Consider the following 16,222-nt stretch of genomic DNA (forward strand, 5'->3'; position numbering starts at 1 on the left):
GGCGGAGGTTTGATCTCAGCACTTCTACAAATACAGTCTCGGATCCGCCACTCACGGCTTTGAGCAACGTATGCAGCCCGTGACAGTTCCCATTCAACGCTGCCACATGTGCTTCCACTAGACTGTGATGAGTGATCCAGCGAGCCATGGAGGTTTGGCAGTTGTTGAATGAACCAATGCACAAACCATTGTGCGGCACAGGATCGACTTTCACCGTGCGTGTGCATGCTTGTCTGTTTCACATGGCAAATACTTAAAAGGCAACACGAAGCAAGGAAACGAGATGATTCTCAAAGAGTGGTCTTAACTCGAAAACCAACGGTTTCGGATACACCGTTCTTTGTGAACAGAGCGTTGATTCGAGGTGTTCATATCGAATCCAGGCATGCCGTAAGAACGCTCGGAATTTGACGCTGTTTGATCTAGAAGTACAAACACCTGATATCAAAGCCTTCCGTCTTGTTTTTCACAATTTCGGTATCTGATGCTGTACTCGGATTCAATTCGTTCCTCCAGTCTGCACTCCACAGAACGTGCAGAGACAGCAGGGCCGAAAAAAAAAAAGGAAAGGCATATGCTCGTCTCTTTGGCATGCTCTAGGAATTTTTCGACATTACGAAGCTGCACTCGGTGCTTTGTGGATTGTCCAGGCTTCATTACCTGAACCATGCAAGCTTCAGGGGACGCTGAGATGGAGTGTTACAGTACGAAATGGTTCGATCGTGATATGCAAGACAGTCACCAAGACGTGAGTCAACACGGCCGTACGGAGTAGCGTTCGATCGATTGACACGCCTTCAATTCAACATGCTGCCAGGCTTTGCAAAGACTGCCTCGTCATTTCGAAGGAGACCGGGTGAAGGCTATGACTATGTGGGCGAAAATCTGGGTAGGTTGACGATCAGGTGACGAGGCTGACCCATCGGCGATGCAGAAAGTTGAAAGCCAAAATCATGGGGGCTGCGGCCGTTCACGATTGCAAAACCATGACGCAGGCGGCGCAGACGGCGCAGGTGATGAACGCTGTCAAAACGTGCCCAGCAGCCAAACGGCGGAGAGCCTCAACATCAAGATGCCGATCGCCTGGAAGCAGGCGAATGACTCTGCTTGGGTGGCACTGGATGTAGCGACGTCGAAGGCCAACACTTTGCCGTCGACAGAACAAAGCAGAGCCGCACCGCAATGCCGCCTCGACAGCAACTCCTCTCAGCGGCAACGATCAATTCTGGTTCTCGTTCGATCGCCCCCATGCAGCTTGCATCCCTGCACGTTTCCTAGCTGCCGCCACCAGCAGCAGCGTTGAACGTGCGGTGATAAGAGTGGAAAACATGCCCTTTCCCCAGCAAAAGGCAAATCCAGCGCGCGCGCCTCTGCCCCAGCCTCTGATCTCTGCCTCGTAACTGCTCCTTCAACCTCATTCTCTGGCTCGAAGTTGCTGTTCTCCGTCAGCGGAAAGTGCCCCGTTGATTGAAATCTTCAATTGGGTTTTTCTTAGCTCCCGCGTCCCGCTGTCGATCATTCTCTCCTCTGTATTTCTCAAGACGACACCGCTATCAATTCCTTGAGCCCACACGACGCCGGGCCTTTATCCTCGGGTCTAACAGTCCTTACAATCTGTGTCTGCACATTATTCGACAACCTTGCATTTTATTTGCTCTTGTTGGGCAATCTGTCTTTGCCGGCCATCATCCTCTCTGCCCCACCCGCATACAGGTGATACTTACCCCAACTTTTGTTCAGTCATCTCACAATGGTCATTGTCGACAAGCAAGAGGTTGTCACCGAAGAAGAGAAGAGGCTCAGACAGGACTTCAAACGGGAGAAGTACTGGAAGAAATGGGGTTGCTACACGGCTGAGAGACAATGGGCCACCGGTGCGCTGAATTAGCCTCGCTCCGTCAGCAATAGCTGACATCGACACAGTCCGAGAAGATTATTCTCCCGACGGTGATGCATGGTCCCGTAGGTATCCCAATATTCATGCGCACACTGACGCACCAGCTCACAACTCGATAGATTTTTCGCACGACCAATCCCGCAAACGAGCCTACCGATGGGGTGAGGATGGCATTGCAGGTGTATGCGACACACACGGCTTTCAGCATATCACATTTGCCTTTTGGAACGAGAAAGAGTAAAGCACATCGGTATCATGACTACCGTTTGCACGGAAGCTGATAAGACATAGCGAGTTTCTGAAGGAGCGCCTGTTCGGCTTGTCCAATCCGCAAGGAAACCACGGCGAGTCAATCAAAGAATGCCACTTCCACCTCGACAATCTCCCAACCGTATGTAAATTCTGAGCCCCCAAGGTTAGGATTCCAGCTAATCCGCGCAGCATTCGTATATGAAATACCTGTACAAGTATCCTCACAACGCGTTTCCATACGAAGACCTTATCAAAGAGAACGCACGTCGCGGCAAGTTTGATCGCGAGTATCAGCTCATAGACACAGGCTGTTTCGATGATGATGAGTACTTCGACATCTTCATAGAGACATGCAAAGAGGCGGATGATCCTGACGAGCTTCTCTTTCGAGTCACAGCGTACAACCGTGGCACCAAGGCCGCCCCACTACATATTATCCCGCAATGTGTGTTCAGAAATACCTGGGCCTGGGGCCGTGAGAGTCCGGATAAAAAACCGAATCTTCATGAAGTTAGTCCGACAACTGCTTACACTAGACATCCCTACATCGGCGAGCGATACATCGAGCTTTCGCCGTCCCCTGGCACTGGCCCAAGCCGCCAGGATGTTCAGCCTACCCTGCTATATACAGATAATGACACGGACTATGCCGGACTAGGCTGGGGAAAGAACAAGACTCCTTATGTCAAGGATGCTTTTCACAAGTACATCTGCGACGGTGACAAAACTGCCGTTAATCCGCAAAAGACGGGAACCAAGCTTGGCATGTGGTATGCATTCAACGAGGGCGAGGGCGTCCCGCCTGGAGAATGCGCGGTTGTTCGATTTCGCTTGACCAAGCGCTACGAAGGCTGGGTGGACGAAGAGCTGTTCGATGACATTATGGAACAGAGGAGAATCGAAGCGGATGAATTCTATTACCACATCAGCCCGCTTCCGTTGTCACAAGATCTACGCAATATCCAACGGCAAGCCTTTGCTGGCATGCTGTGGTGTAAGCAGCATTACTACTTTATCTGGGACCAGTGGGCAAATGGGGATCCTGGAATGCCTCCTCCGCCACCCAGCAGAAAGAACGTTCGAAATGCACAATGGAAGCATATGTATTTGGATGACATCTTGTCCATGCCAGATTCGTGGGAGTATCCATTCTTTGCAGCTTGGGATTCGGCATTTCATTGCATCCCCTTAGCTATGATTGATCCCGAGTTTGCAAAGAAGCAACTGGATCTCTTCACACGTGAATGGTATATGCATCCGAATGGTCAGATTCCCGCGTATGAATGGAACTTTGGAGATGTCAATCCTCCAGTGCATGCATGGGCTGTTTTCAGAACGTTTAAGATCGAACGCAAAATGTACGGCCACGAGGACCTAGACTTTTTGGAACGGCTTTTCCAAAAGTTGCTTCTCAATTTCACGTGGTGGGTCAACCGTAAAGACTCTGAGGGCAAGAATATATTCGAAGGTGGCTTCCTCGGCCTTGACAATATCGGTCTCTTCAACCGATCGGATCCCTTGCCCACGGGTGGAACCCTCGAGCAGGCTGACAGCACCGGTTGGATGGGTTTCTATTGCGTGTCTATGCTGAACATAGCTCTCGAGCTTGCAAAGCATCGTCGCACCTATGAGGATATAGCCTCCAAGTTCTTTGAGCATTTCATCATTATCTCAGAGGCTATGCAGTATCGAAGCGGCAGTGAGGCGAAGTCTCTTTGGAACGACGAGGATGGCTTCTATTACGACGCTATATCTTGGGGTGGTCCATGGATCCATCAAATGCGGGTTAGGTCATTGGTCGGTCTCATACCTCTGTACGCAACCTGCACCCTGGAGCCGGAGGTCATAAATCGCTTCCCCTCGTTCAAGCGACGTCTGGAATGGTTCGTCAAAAACAAGCCGGATGTTGCTGAGCGCAACATGTCATCTCTCAAGCGACGTGGCAAAGGTGAAAGACTCATGCTAGCTCTCGTCAATGAAACACGCCTGAAGAGCATACTCAAGTACCTTCTTAGCGAGGACGAGTTCTTGTCCGAGTATGGTATCCGTTCGCTTTCGCGTTATCACAAAGACAACCCAGTTTCCATGAACGTGAACGGCCAGGAATACAAGGTCTCATACGTTCCCGGAGACTCCGACAGTGGCCTGTTTGGCGGCAATTCCAACTGGCGCGGCCCTATCTGGTGCGCCCCTAATTTCCTGCTAATCGAATCCCTGCAGCGCTTCTACATGTTCTACGGAGATTCTCTCAAAGTTGAATGTCCGACTGGTTCAGGCGACATGATGCATCTGGGCCACGTTGCTGAAGAACTCCAGCACAGGCTACAGAATATGTTCATGAGAGATGATTCGGGACGTCGAGCCATATCGGCTGGCAATGAAATGCTCGATTTCGATCCGAACTGGAAGGATTATTTGTGGTTCTTCGAGTTCTTTGATGGTGACACTGGGCGAGGGTTGGGGGCCAGTCACCAATGTGGGTGGACTGGGCTGGTGGCTAAGATGATCCATGACACTGGGTATGTCATAGTATTTCTCGCTGCTGTGGCTGCGTGAGAACTAACATGGGAAACAGAATTAACTGCCGTCTGCCGCAAACTCCACGCACGCCGAGTACACAAGCAGCACATTATTTTGATGATCTCTGGTCCATGCCCAGAAAGGGCGCGCCCCGACCACTTCGTCGTTCTTCGACGCATCGTAACCTAGGCTTTGGAGGCACGTTGAACGTTGGCGAATTTGTGAACGGGGATCACGATGAAGATTTCTACCTTCGACGCGCGAGCTCCATCGGCTGGCTATCTGAGGAGGATCTAAAGAAGAAGGCCGAGATCGAATCAAGAGTCGCGCATTACGTTAGCGACCAGCTTCAGCGCATGAGAAGTAATGACAGCGCGAACACGACTGCGATCGAGGATGAGATTGAGGCGAAGAACGATGAGACAAATGGACATAGCTAGTTTGGGTTCGGAACGAGCCTTGAGGAATAATGCATGCTCAGGGCGACTGGAATGCAGTCGCTGGAAAAGTAAAGGCAAAGCGGTTGTTCGCATTTCGGCCAAAACGCTCTACTTGAACTTTGCATGGCAAACAAAGACCGATGACCTTGGATGAACGAAGGCAAAGGCAGATCAATGCGAATTTGTTCACCTAGAGTAAACCTAATAGACATTCTTCCCAAACCTGCTCTAGAGTTGTGTTGGCAAGCTAGTCGCATCTAGAACTTTGTCCCTTTTAGCGATTCTTTTGAATCGGCGACAATAAACTATGTACGTCCTGTCTATCCTCGGGGACGTTGCCTTCCGCATATTTGCTTACGTCGGTCGACTCGACCGTTATTCAGAAGACGGAGTTGTTATAACCAATGACATCGGCCTTGAAGCCCAGACCGTAATTCGAATACTGGTCCCAGGTCTCGCTGGTGTTCAGCCCGTTGACGGCAGCTCCGGCGACGAACGCGAGCGTCGAGGTCGTCAGTTCGGTTATGTAGAGGTTTCCGCGATGCGAGATCATACGGTGGGTCCAGCTCATCTGGGTGGGCAGCACGATCGTGTTCTGGACGGCGACGCCGGGCTTTGCGGTTCCGCCCTCGGAGCCGCTGTGGACGCTCACAGTGAAGACCGCGTTGACGCAGGAGCTGCACGTCGTCGAGGAGCCCAGGAGCCAGAACCGCGTCGGATCGCCGTCGAACGCGAGGTGGATGAGGGGCGCGGTGCTGCCCGTCGCCGACGTCATGGCGAACCAGTCGATCGACACGTCGCTGTTGATGCGTCCGAATGTGCCCGTCCCCGCGGTCTTGTTGCCCAGGAGAACGACCCAGGCGTTCTTGTCCGGTCCGACGACCAAGCCGACGGGCGTGGCGCCCTTCTCCGCCGGGATCGCGATCTCCTCGCCGTTTCCCCCGTCGTTTTTGTAGTGCCAGATCCTGCTGCTGAGATCGAGGCTCGCGAAGACGTCGCCGCTTTGAGGATGCACGGCGGTGAAGATGGGGCGGCCGCTCACGGCCCAGACCTGATGGTCGTCCGGGTTGTCGATGCTGATTCGCACCACGTGCGAGCTGTCCTTGCACGCTACCCACAGGTTTCCGTCGTTTTCCAGCACGCCATGAGGACCGAATGCAGGTGGGGGTATGGGAATGGTCTTGACGACTTGTGGTCTTGAGTTGATGTCGTTTCCTTGCGGGTCGATCTGGAGAATAACGTTGTCGAACTGGGCCGTGGCCCAAATGGATGGGTCACCCCCAGACCCCGAGTGCAGCGCCAGCCCATGAAGACCAGACCATTGATTTGTCACCATCCACTTTCGAGCACCAACGGGCCGTCCGATGCTGTCAAGCCTTATCTTCACTAAGCTACCATCGGTTTGCTGAGAGACGAGCAGGAGATTGTCGTTGACAGCGAGGATCTCGTGAGTCTGAGCAGCAGCTGGGAGGGCATATTCGACCACAGCCTTGGCCGGGAACGAGTTCACTGTGACCGCACGAACGAGTGGTTGCCTCAGTAGCGATGTGTACCACAGGAACAACGTGATGATGCCGCGGCGGAGCATATCGTATCTGGCCCTTTCGGTGAAGCACGAGAGTACAAGTGGTCTGAAGTGTCCGTCCAGTCGGACACAGCTTGTACCGAAGCTGATCAAACGAAAGGGATGAAGGGTTTATATATGCCAAAAGAGCAGCGTCCCGTAACTTTGAAACAGCGCAAGATCCGCGCGGCATCGTGCCGAACTATCGAAAGGCGAATCTTGAACCACGCCATTTTCGATCGCGCACGAGTTCTCCATAGGGCGAAGATAGAATCGAACTCTGCCACAAGTCTGGAAATCTTAATGTCAGTTTCTTGCGCTAAACAACTAGTGTTGCAGTTTACGAAGAACGTGGCGTGGAGTATGTAGGCAAGGGCAGCTAAAGAAGGTCAAGATCTACGTGCAATTCCAATCGGGCTCAATAATGTGATGGCCCGTATGCAGCACCATCACTTCTCGTTCTGGGCAGAGCGCGAAAAGAGTCATGAACAGCAATGGCCAAGGAGGACGATCGCTGCGAGTTCAAAGAATGGACATCGATAGGACAAATGGACGGTGCGCTTGGAGCTTCTGGGAATGATGGAAAGTGCAGGCATGCTTCTTCTGCTAAGACGCTTCATGAATGCTCGAAATTACCGGCGCATTTCAATGGTATGGAGATCTTCTTTCGTAGTTAGTTTGCCTTGATAGAACTGTTCAGGGCGAAACCAGTCACCATGTCAGGGTGCTGACTATAGTAAAATGGGAAATGGGAAAGAATTGGCCCCGCGTGTTTGGTAAGACACTTGGCGAATCATGAGCTTAATTATGAATTTTCGAGTCGACTACAAAGATCAACTTCTCTTTGAGAGCAAAAATAAATAGAAACAGAAGTCTAAAAAAAGGGCAGGACTTTAACCTGCAATTTGGACTGCCTGTCGACGTACAATCATCGATCAGCTCCACCCGGGACTCGAACCCGGAGCCTTCAGATTATATTCCGGGGGGTGGGATAGAAGTCTGACGCGCTACCATTGCGCTAGCAGAGCGATTTTTGGATAGAAATCGATCGAATAGGTTGGGCTTATTGCATTATATACTATTAAAGAATAACCATCAAAAAGTATGTGCTTATCTGCGGCTTACCACCAATTGGTGGTCTGAACGTGGCTCTACAAAAAGACTACGCCTTGCTGCTTCCACGGACGCAGAGCTATCATAGAAATTCTGGTATATTCTCAAATATTGGATTTGCACGCAGCATAGGCCTGTTACAGCTGATACCTCGTGACTGGCAGAGCTGTCAGTATGTAGACTTGATGCGGTACGAGGTTACTAGGAAGGAAGCACGTTGATTTTCTCGAGCTCACCAAACTGCGTGCTTTAGGAGAGCGGAGCGTGAGGGCAAGAATGTAAAATGATAAAGACTCCGTCTTTCAATGCCAGCAAGTCTCTGATGGATTATTTGGTCTGGCGGAGGAATGCACGTGAGACGAGGTTTGCCCGCAAAAGCTTCGGAAGCACGACACGTAATCAAACCATGTTTGGGTGAATACGGACGGTGGGAAGACACTGACATTGAATCTGCAAGGGAGTTAAAGGACGTCGAAGGATTAGGATGCGGTAAGTCGAGGTTTGAACGAGTTAATTTGGCTTTCAAAAGCAGAAGACATTTCAAAGCCTAGATTCATGCTCGTCCTTTTCCAGTTCTTGTTTCTTTTGCAGCTGAGGAGACGGTTATTTGCTAAAGCAATAACTTCGACGAACGCAATGGACGATGGGATTCGGGATGGGCCTTTGATGGAGGCTCAAATCAGGCCCCGTCCTTATCGCTGACCTGATCTGCACGCTCTTGGCAGGATCGGCGTTTCGAAGCTAAGCACTTGACAAACCACGAGACGAAAATAGCTGCGATTATGCCACGTCCGTCTGCGCCAAGCTCTCGCAGCCGTTTGCGCGGTAATGAATCGCACTTTCGTGATGAAATAGTCACATGTAGGAGCGAAGAGGAATTAGGTCCCATGAAGCTTGAAGGGCTGACACCGGTGAGCTGCGCGGAGAATGCAGCAGCTTGTTCAGCTGCACAAGCTTCTGCCAACAGCTAAGTCAGGCTGAGTCGTGGTTCCAGCCCCCTCCATATCCTGGCGCAGACCAAGTTCTCGCGGTTAGTGATGCGTTTGCTGGCCCAAGCATCTGTTCGGAACCTTGCGTCTCTGCGTGACATGCAAGCATTTGCTCCTTTAAACTACCAGGAAGCACATCGTACTTGACAATAGAATCACGCCCAGGAGGTCTTTGTGCCACTTTCGATGAGGTTGTGTTTTCTGTACACCCATTGGCAGCGGCCTGAACACTCTGAAATTCTAAGATAGGCTTGTGGATAGTGGAGGTGATACCGAAGAATGGAAGAAGGCAATGCCAACCAGCGGCGATCATGGCATCTTAGACAAGAAGGTTCGGACCTTTCGAGCCTCTCTTCGGCAACTCTCAGCGGCAGTGGCCCTACCAGTCCTTTCTCGTCCTTCGGCCGAAAACCCCAATACCAGCGTCTCGGATCGGAGTCCCATATTGACCAGATTGTACGGGAACATGATGAAGAGGAGGGAGATATAGCGAGGGTTTCTAGGTATGCTGGGTTGGGAATTGAGAATCTGGAAAGGGAGCGGGAAAGTGGCGCGGATGCTGAACCTTCGACTGGATACGCTAGAAGAATATCTATCCAGCGAGTTTCCAATGCTTCGATCGGACAGAGCTATACTAGTCCCAGAACCGACAGTACTCCAGGCTCGTCAAATCCACTCATTTCGCCGCCATTGTATGGCGATACAAGTCGCCTGTCAAATGCAAGGACTGCTTACGATCCTGCCGCGAACTCTTCCACTGAGGACGACGTAGAGATGTCGAAACAAAAACGATCTTCGAATATGTCCTCATTTAATGATCCCTACAACTACGACGATACTGCGCAATTAAACAGACCTAAGAGCAATTACTCGATACGTTCAGCTTTCGAGGCAAACGATTTCCATCCACACGCGTGCCCTACGGCCAAAAGCTTCTATCAAGGACGCTTCAACTGGCTCGCGATGTCAATTGTGCTCATCGCATTGTTCTCTACTGTATTTTCCGGGATTTTCCTGGGCATCGCGATTCGTGGGCCAAGATGGGGCATGGCCATTCGAAGTAAAGGTGGCTCGCTGAACCCATCTGGTGCCGATATTCTCACTCAGGTCTTTGCGAAACTGATCGAACTAAGCTTTGTAACTGTATTTGTCACTTTTTTAGGCCAGGTATTGTCCCGCCGCGCATTCAATTCGTCCGCCAGAGGGGTGACCATTGCGGAGTTCACCATGCGTAACTGGGTGATGCAGCCTGGTAGCATGATAACCCACTATGAGACTGTTAAATACGCGGCCATGAGCTTCCTTGGCATATTGTCGCTAAGTGTAGCTGCATTCGCGATGATATACTCTGTTGCATCAAGCGCACTGGTCGCGCCCCAACTCAAGTTTGGTGACTGGGAGAGCAGGACCTTGGCAGGCCTTGTCAAGGCGCAATTTTCAAATGTTGTCTACCTACAGGAAACCTGTCAGAATCCAATTCAGATCAACAATTTCGACCAGAACTATGACCTGCAAAACGTCGGGAACACGTGCTTGGAGATCGACCACGCGGCCCAAGGATACCATAATTACAAGCAATACCTCAGTTACTGGGCTAATCTAGTGCAAGTTGGCGAAGCAAACGCTATTGATCAGAAAGCGCGACCTCCAGGATTCGCACTGCATAATGAAACCATCGCCGTCAACGCCACCTGGATAAATGTCATAGACACTGCGAAGGTTTCGAAGGAATTCAACCGCACAATTAATAATGTAACCCTAGCTTTCCCTCATGCTGGCGTCGTCTCAGCTGGGTATGATAGTGTTAACAGAATCCTTCAACCCACTGTAGGACGATAGATGTACCCGGTTGTTTAATCGTGCTAACCATAGCCAGGACTTGAATGGAGAGGGCATTTACAACATCCGGGCAGCAGTTCCTAGCCCGTATATAAACGTCCTTTGCGCCAACTTCGAGCAATCAGAATATGAAGACTTCGTCTACCAGACAATGCCAGGCGTTACACTCAATCAAACACGGGATTTTGCGAACTTGTCGACATGGTGGTATGTTGCAGGTGTCGATTGGAAACGATTCACTTCCTTTCCAATTGGCAACAACTCGCTCGATAAGGTTTTCGGATGGCAAGAGCCTGAAGACAGGCCTGCCTTCTACAAGTTTCCAATCGATTTCAACACATTGCTGAACAATACGCGGCCTGTCTACCAACGAGATTCAATCTATCTTCTCGGCAAGGGTGATTCCAACAAAAGCCCGGACTATTTCATGTGCAAAATTAAGGCTGGCATGACGCCATTTTGTTCCACTCAATACCAGGCAACGGCCAATGGTGGTAGCCTAGCTGCTCACTGTGAAGATCCAGATGACAAATTACAATATATTAGAGCCAACAGCAGCCGCACAACAACTACGAGTTTCGATTGGTACGACGTTGGAGTCCAGGCTGTTACAGCGTTGTCTCTAGGTACAGGCGTATCCGACGGAGCCGCCTCCAATTCGCGCCTGTTGACCCAATTGATGCTTACCGATCAAGCACTCAACCCTGCGCTTCCAAGTCCAGCAGAAGCTCTTAGCGTGCTCGTAGGGTGTACTCTATTAATGGGTGCTGTAGACACACCTTTCGTGGAATATTGGAACTATACTGTCCCCTCATTGTCCCAAGGAGTATATCAATATTTCAATGCCTCCGTAAGAGCGCAAGAGTACGCCTCAGGTGGGACAGCAGACTACCAAAAGGGATTCTATGTTGTCATGTTTGCGGTCTTTATTCTTAACGTATTCATGCTTGCATATTTTCTCATCAACAAAGGTTTGGTTACGGATTTCAGCGAGCCTCCAAACATGTTTTCGCTCGCCGTTAATTCTCCCCCAAATGCGTTGCTTGCTGGTAGCTGCGGCGCTGGGCCAATTGGAAAACAATTCACTGTCAACTGGGGAATTGAGACGGAAGGCAAACATCTTTTCATGACCACTCGAAAAGGTGACATCAACAGCGTAGGCAACGGAGCAACGTCGGGGTATCAAAGTGTAGAATCCGAAGGCGATCATGAAGCAAGTGCTAGAGGAGAGACAAATTTTGAAATGGATACGCTTTCATCAACGCCAAACACCCTAGCGAGCCTCGGAAGAAAGCAGAGTAAGTTCGGGAGACATTTGTCGATGCTGACGAAGCGAAAAAGCTTTCTTTAGCTGCTGTCAAAAGTCGTAAAAAGTTGGCTTGCAGAGACGTTCTGGATCTCACTGGACTGTCGTCCTGTGCAAGATCGCTGACGCCGCGAGTGGGCCGTCTTGTGTATTGCTAGTCCTAATGATTAATGTTAATGCCCGCACAAACTGATGTGACGAACAGCTTTTCATTTTTGAAATTACGTGCGGCCGCTTCAAACGTCAATTTGGGTTTCTACCTTGTGGAGCGGCGCGAGTTAAGCTAGGCATCATTCTGACGCCCCTTAACCGTGTGAGAGCTGCTGTGGACGCCGACCGTTTAGAGGTCCTATCCTCTTTTTAGGATCAGTATCCACGTGGCGAGACACTCTTTGCACCCAACATCGAAAGTACTTCCTATATGCAAATACTGCGTGAAACGTAAAGGGCGTTTACTTTGCTGCCATGATGGTTCAGTTATCTGAGTTAGGTACTAATCTGAACGAAGACTCATCTGCAGTTATTCCATGTTGACGTAAATTTTTGACCCTCGTGAAAGAATTGCAGAATAAAGCTACAGTATAAGAGAAAGAGAAGCCGTGGGAAAATGTAAGCATCTGTATCTTATGAATATCGTAGGTTTATGAAGTACGAAGCGGTAAATTATATGCCCAGCTAACGATATTGCTTGATCATCTCAAGAAGTTCGCCTAAAGATAGGGTGGAATGCTGTACAGTAGAAAGAGTCATGGTCTGCGTCCGCGACCTTGACATTCGCGCGGAGGCGTTGCCTTTGATTCACCTGAACTTGCTAACAATAACGGCTATTATGAGGAGAACGAGAACTGTGATGATAGCGATTGTTATAAGCCGATTTGTAGCCATCCTGGGGCAAAATGTTAGCATCCGGATTGCCGCAGATCGTCTACTGTTTGGCAGGGCGTGTCATTACCTACGCGCCATTCCCCTCAAAGTCTTAATACTTCTATCCGTGTAGCCCTCACTTTCTAGAAGAGTATCTCTAGTATGCTGAATCGTCTCTCTCTGCCTGCTCAGATCTGCCAGCGTGCTTCGTCCAATGTCCTCCGTTTCCAGCGCAATGCGCTGACTGTCTCTTAGACGATTGCTACTTCTCTCGAGCCTCTCAGTTCCGCTCAATAACTGCTGTCTTTGTGCTAGGTGCGGATCCAGAGGCGCATCATCTGGCGCATCTGTGTACCGGTTTCCAAAGCCTGCATTCTTCAACGTCGTCAATTTTCGTGAGAGAGTGTCAATATCAGTCTGGTAGTTGCGGAAGCGCGTGTTGACTTTTTGTCTGGATGGCGTCGGTACATTCTGCTTCTCGATACGCATCTGATCTAAAATCTCTTTGGCTTCATCCAGCGACCGCTCAGCGGCGCCGAGAGCTGCCTTGCGAGGTTCTCCTGTGAGATCGGGAATCTGTTCAAGCTTTTGCGTCAAATCCGCCTGAACAAGCTTGAGCTCGGCTTCATAACTGCTGAAGAGCTCCGAGCCAGCATCTTGATCGAGAATATCGGCCATTGTGAGAGCGAGGACGGCGGGTTGAGACCCCAGATGGCAGGTTGAGCAAAGCTGATTCTAGATACGCAATCAATCGTGTGATGAGCGCAAAGATGTTCGCGGATCACGAAGTAGAGGGACAAGATCAAGTTTGTAGAGAGGAAGATGTTAAGTTTGCAGACTGTAGGCACTCACGATGTCGGGGTGAACTTGCCGGAGCTGGCAACATCCGCTCGTGATACGTCAGATCTAGCCACGTGATGCGAAACACATGCTGTGCCAAGTTCAAAGGCTCAACACCCAGTCGAAGCAATACTTCCTGAGTCCAGATATGCCTGTGAATTGCCTGGTGTTTTATGAAGAAATACAAAAAGATGAGGCGAGCACGCTGTTCCTTTGTTCCGTCCCTTTTCTCCTTTAACATGAGATGGATAAACAATGAAGCGACCAACAAGGGCTAAGATCGTAAGGAAGAGTATGGACTTATGTAATCTGAGGACATAAAGCCCTTGCTCTGACGAAGAGAGTAAATGGCGTGAAAAAGTGAAGAGCATGTACTTATTGATCTTGACTCCGCACTCGAGTGAGTGTATGAAGCACTTCAAAGACGTCTGAACCACTTCAAAGACGTATGAACCGGCTGAGGAAACTGCAGTTGTGTACTCACAACAAAAGATATACACGTCAGCTGCTTGTAAAAGCCATTAGGGCTTCGCGATCAAATGAAGCATATTTCAAACCTCCACAAGTACAGGCGGAACGTTCTGATCACGTGCATAAGAGCCGTAGTGGCTCTTCAACTTAGCATTAAGTGCAGCGCTGCAATATATGATCTTCCGAGCCATCATATCCATGCGTGGTGTTGACATTTCCAAAATTGATTTATTTCGATGTGATGGGCACAGGTTTGAGTCTTCATCGTGCCTTTTCGGTGGGAGGAATCCGAAACGAGCTGGTCATGACACGGAGTGTCTCAAAGTAGGAAATGTGTCTTGCAATTCGGTGAAGACGTTGCGGCCAACTATATTCCTTCATTCCACGAGTTCGAATACATAGGTATTTACTTTCGCCTCGTTCAATTATTATCGTCAGCCGAAGTGTCCATCTAGATATCATGAGGTCATAGATTTCACGCATCTCGAAGCTTCAATCAAACTCCAACTCAATTCTACTTCATCCATCCATCATGAGCGAAACAAAAAGAATTGCAATTGTCGGAAGCGGCATTTCTGGCCTGGGGGCACTATACACTCTTCGTGAAACTGGCCATGACATCCATCTCTTCGAGACGAATGACCGACTTGGGGGGCACACAAACACACTACCCTTCGAGCATGATGGCAAGTCGATCATGGTCGATACTGGTTTCATTGTCATGAATAAAGCAACGTACCCGAACTTCATCCCGTTCTTGAAAGAGCTTGGTGTTGAAATCGTGCCCACCGCGATGACTTTTGGAATCAGCCGCGATTATGGCGCATTTGAATGGTCGGGCACCTCTTTACGTTCAATCTTCGCCCAACGCGAGAATTTGTTCCGACCAAGGTTTTGGCGAATGATATTTGACATTGTGCGTTTCAATCTTTTTGCGCTAGATGTGCTCACTGAAGTGGACGGGACCTTGGCGAACCAGAATGAAATCAGCATCGGCGAATATCTGGATCGTGAGGGATATTCGGATGCGTTTCGCGATGATTATCTCATCCCTATGACAGCATGCGTATGGAGCACTGGGGAAGATAAATGCGCATTGGAGTTCCCAGCAGTGACACTGATTCGGTTCATGTGGAATCACCATTTATTGAGCACGATTGCGAAACGGCCGGATTGGCTTACGATACCTGGAGGCTCGAAGAAATATATTGACAGTCTCATGAGAAACTTTCCAGCCGAGAACGTGCACCTGTCAAGCCGCGTAGAAACGCTGGATAATGAAAACGGACAAGTAAAGCTGTACCTCAAAAGCGGAAAGCAGCTTATGTTTGACGAGGTTATACTAGCATGCCATGGGGACCAGGCGTACGACATTATCAAATCATCCGCATCTGAGCTGGAGCATGACATCTTGAAGAATTTTGCAACAACAAAAAACAAGGTTTATCTACATTCAGACGTCTCGGTAAGTCATGCGTTGTTTAAAGTACGTTCATACGACCTGCACTTACACATTCTACGTAGCTTCTTCCAAAACGCGAACTAGCATGGTCGGCGTGGAATTATCTTACGACTTCCTCGTCAAAGAGGAACAAAAAAGACGTTAATGGTGCTTCTCAATCCGTGTCACTGACATATAACATGAACATTTTACAGCACATCCCAGTCTCGAGGTACGGTCATGTCCTTGTGACGATGAATCCCACGCATGCTCCAGACCCGAAATCTACGCAGGCAGAAGTTGAGTATGAGCATCCACTGTACAACGCAGCGGCCATACGATCCCAGTGCAGACTGGATGAGATACAAGGAAAGCGTGGCATATGGTACTGTGGGGCATGGACCAATTACGGCTTCCATGAGGATGGATTCAGCAGTGGGATGGAAGTTGCTCGAAGGCTGGGTGGATCTGTGCCGTGGCAAGCAGCCGACGCAAAATTTGTAAGAGGCCGCAAGCCTGTGCTCGGGTGGAAAGATCATCTGGCGAGAATAGTCATCTTTCTTATTCAGCTCGCCATCACACTTGTAGAAGTCTTCACAGCGTCTGCAAATACGGCCTCTAAGAAGAGGAAGATCCACTGACGGGTGCTTCGGATCGGGCAGAAGGCAAATTTGGCCGGCCAGGAG

At 49.8% G+C, this 16,222-nt stretch overlaps 5 protein-coding genes and 1 non-coding gene across 6 annotated transcripts; 3 read left to right on the forward strand and 3 right to left on the reverse strand.

The window, feature by feature from the left end:
* Window positions 1–1,259: 1,259 nt before the first annotated feature.
* On the forward strand, window positions 1,260–5,482 carry PV09_07308 (uncharacterized protein). The gene is made up of 6 exons (XM_016361063.1): window positions 1,260–1,874; window positions 1,924–1,962; window positions 2,017–2,134; window positions 2,189–2,288; window positions 2,339–4,668; window positions 4,725–5,482. Exons 1-6 carry the CDS (start codon window positions 1,751–1,753, stop codon window positions 5,107–5,109), a joined length of 3,096 nt encoding a protein of 1,031 aa, XP_016211139.1. The 5' UTR covers window positions 1,260–1,750; the 3' UTR covers window positions 5,110–5,482.
* On the reverse strand, window positions 5,275–6,799 carry PV09_07309 (uncharacterized protein). Its single transcript, XM_016361064.1, has one exon. The coding sequence runs from the start codon at window positions 6,695–6,697 to the stop codon at window positions 5,489–5,491; it is 1,209 nt and encodes a 402-aa protein (XP_016211140.1). The 5' UTR covers window positions 6,698–6,799; the 3' UTR covers window positions 5,275–5,488.
* Window positions 6,800–7,610: 811 nt separating this feature from the next.
* On the reverse strand, window positions 7,611–7,701 carry PV09_07310. The gene has a single exon. It is a non-coding gene; the product is annotated as a tRNA-Arg (tRNA).
* Window positions 7,702–8,639: 938 nt separating this feature from the next.
* PV09_07311 (uncharacterized protein) lies at window positions 8,640–12,114 on the forward strand. The gene is made up of 2 exons (XM_016361065.1): window positions 8,640–10,602; window positions 10,652–12,114. Exons 1-2 carry the CDS (start codon window positions 9,055–9,057, stop codon window positions 11,963–11,965), a joined length of 2,862 nt encoding a protein of 953 aa, XP_016211141.1. The 5' UTR covers window positions 8,640–9,054; the 3' UTR covers window positions 11,966–12,114.
* Window positions 12,115–12,386: 272 nt separating this feature from the next.
* PV09_07312 (uncharacterized protein) lies at window positions 12,387–13,645 on the reverse strand. Its single transcript, XM_016361066.1, has 2 exons — window positions 12,873–13,645; window positions 12,387–12,806 (listed from the first exon to the last, which is right to left on the reverse strand). The coding sequence occupies exons 1-2, from the start codon at window positions 13,460–13,462 to the stop codon at window positions 12,719–12,721; spliced, it is 678 nt and encodes a 225-aa protein (XP_016211142.1). The 5' UTR covers window positions 13,463–13,645; the 3' UTR covers window positions 12,387–12,718.
* A 982-nt stretch (window positions 13,646–14,627) lies between these two features.
* Window positions 14,628–16,177, forward strand: PV09_07313 (uncharacterized protein; the record flags this gene model as incomplete). The annotated part of the gene is made up of 2 exons (XM_016361067.1): window positions 14,628–15,560; window positions 15,620–16,177. 2 exons carry the CDS (start codon window positions 14,628–14,630, stop codon window positions 16,175–16,177), a joined length of 1,491 nt encoding a protein of 496 aa, XP_016211143.1.
* Window positions 16,178–16,222: the final 45 nt, after the last annotated feature.

The sequence above is a fragment of the Verruconis gallopava genome, assembly GCF_000836295.1.
Source record: "Verruconis gallopava strain CBS 43764 unplaced genomic scaffold supercont1.28, whole genome shotgun sequence".
NCBI classification, from domain to species: Eukaryota; Fungi; Ascomycota; class Dothideomycetes; order Venturiales; family Sympoventuriaceae; genus Verruconis; species Verruconis gallopava.

What these genes read in the sequence shown, in the direction of transcription:
- PV09_07308 (XM_016361063.1), top strand. Translation starts at nt 1,751, where the DNA reads ATGGTCATTGTCGACAAGCAAGAGGTTGTCACCGAAGAAGAGAAGAGG. An exon ending in CGACGGTGATGCATGGTCCC is followed by an intron (nt 1,963 to 2,016) that starts GTAGGTATCCCA and finishes ACAACTCGATAG; the next exon opens with ATTTTTCGCACGACCAATCC. An exon ending in AAGATGATCCATGACACTGG is followed by an intron (nt 4,669 to 4,724) that starts GTATGTCATAGT and finishes CATGGGAAACAG; the next exon opens with AATTAACTGCCGTCTGCCGC.
- PV09_07309 (XM_016361064.1), bottom strand. Translation starts at nt 6,697, where the DNA reads ATGCTCCGCCGCGGCATCATCACGTTGTTCCTGTGGTACACATCGCTA.
- PV09_07311 (XM_016361065.1), top strand. Translation starts at nt 9,055, where the DNA reads ATGGAAGAAGGCAATGCCAACCAGCGGCGATCATGGCATCTTAGACAA. An exon ending in ACAGAATCCTTCAACCCACT is followed by an intron (nt 10,603 to 10,651) that starts GTAGGACGATAG and finishes AACCATAGCCAG; the next exon opens with GACTTGAATGGAGAGGGCAT.
- PV09_07312 (XM_016361066.1), bottom strand. Translation starts at nt 13,462, where the DNA reads ATGGCCGATATTCTCGATCAAGATGCTGGCTCGGAGCTCTTCAGCAGT. An exon ending in TTGAGGGGAATGGCGCGTAG is followed by an intron (nt 12,807 to 12,872) that starts GTAATGACACGC and finishes ATTTTGCCCCAG; the next exon opens with GATGGCTACAAATCGGCTTA.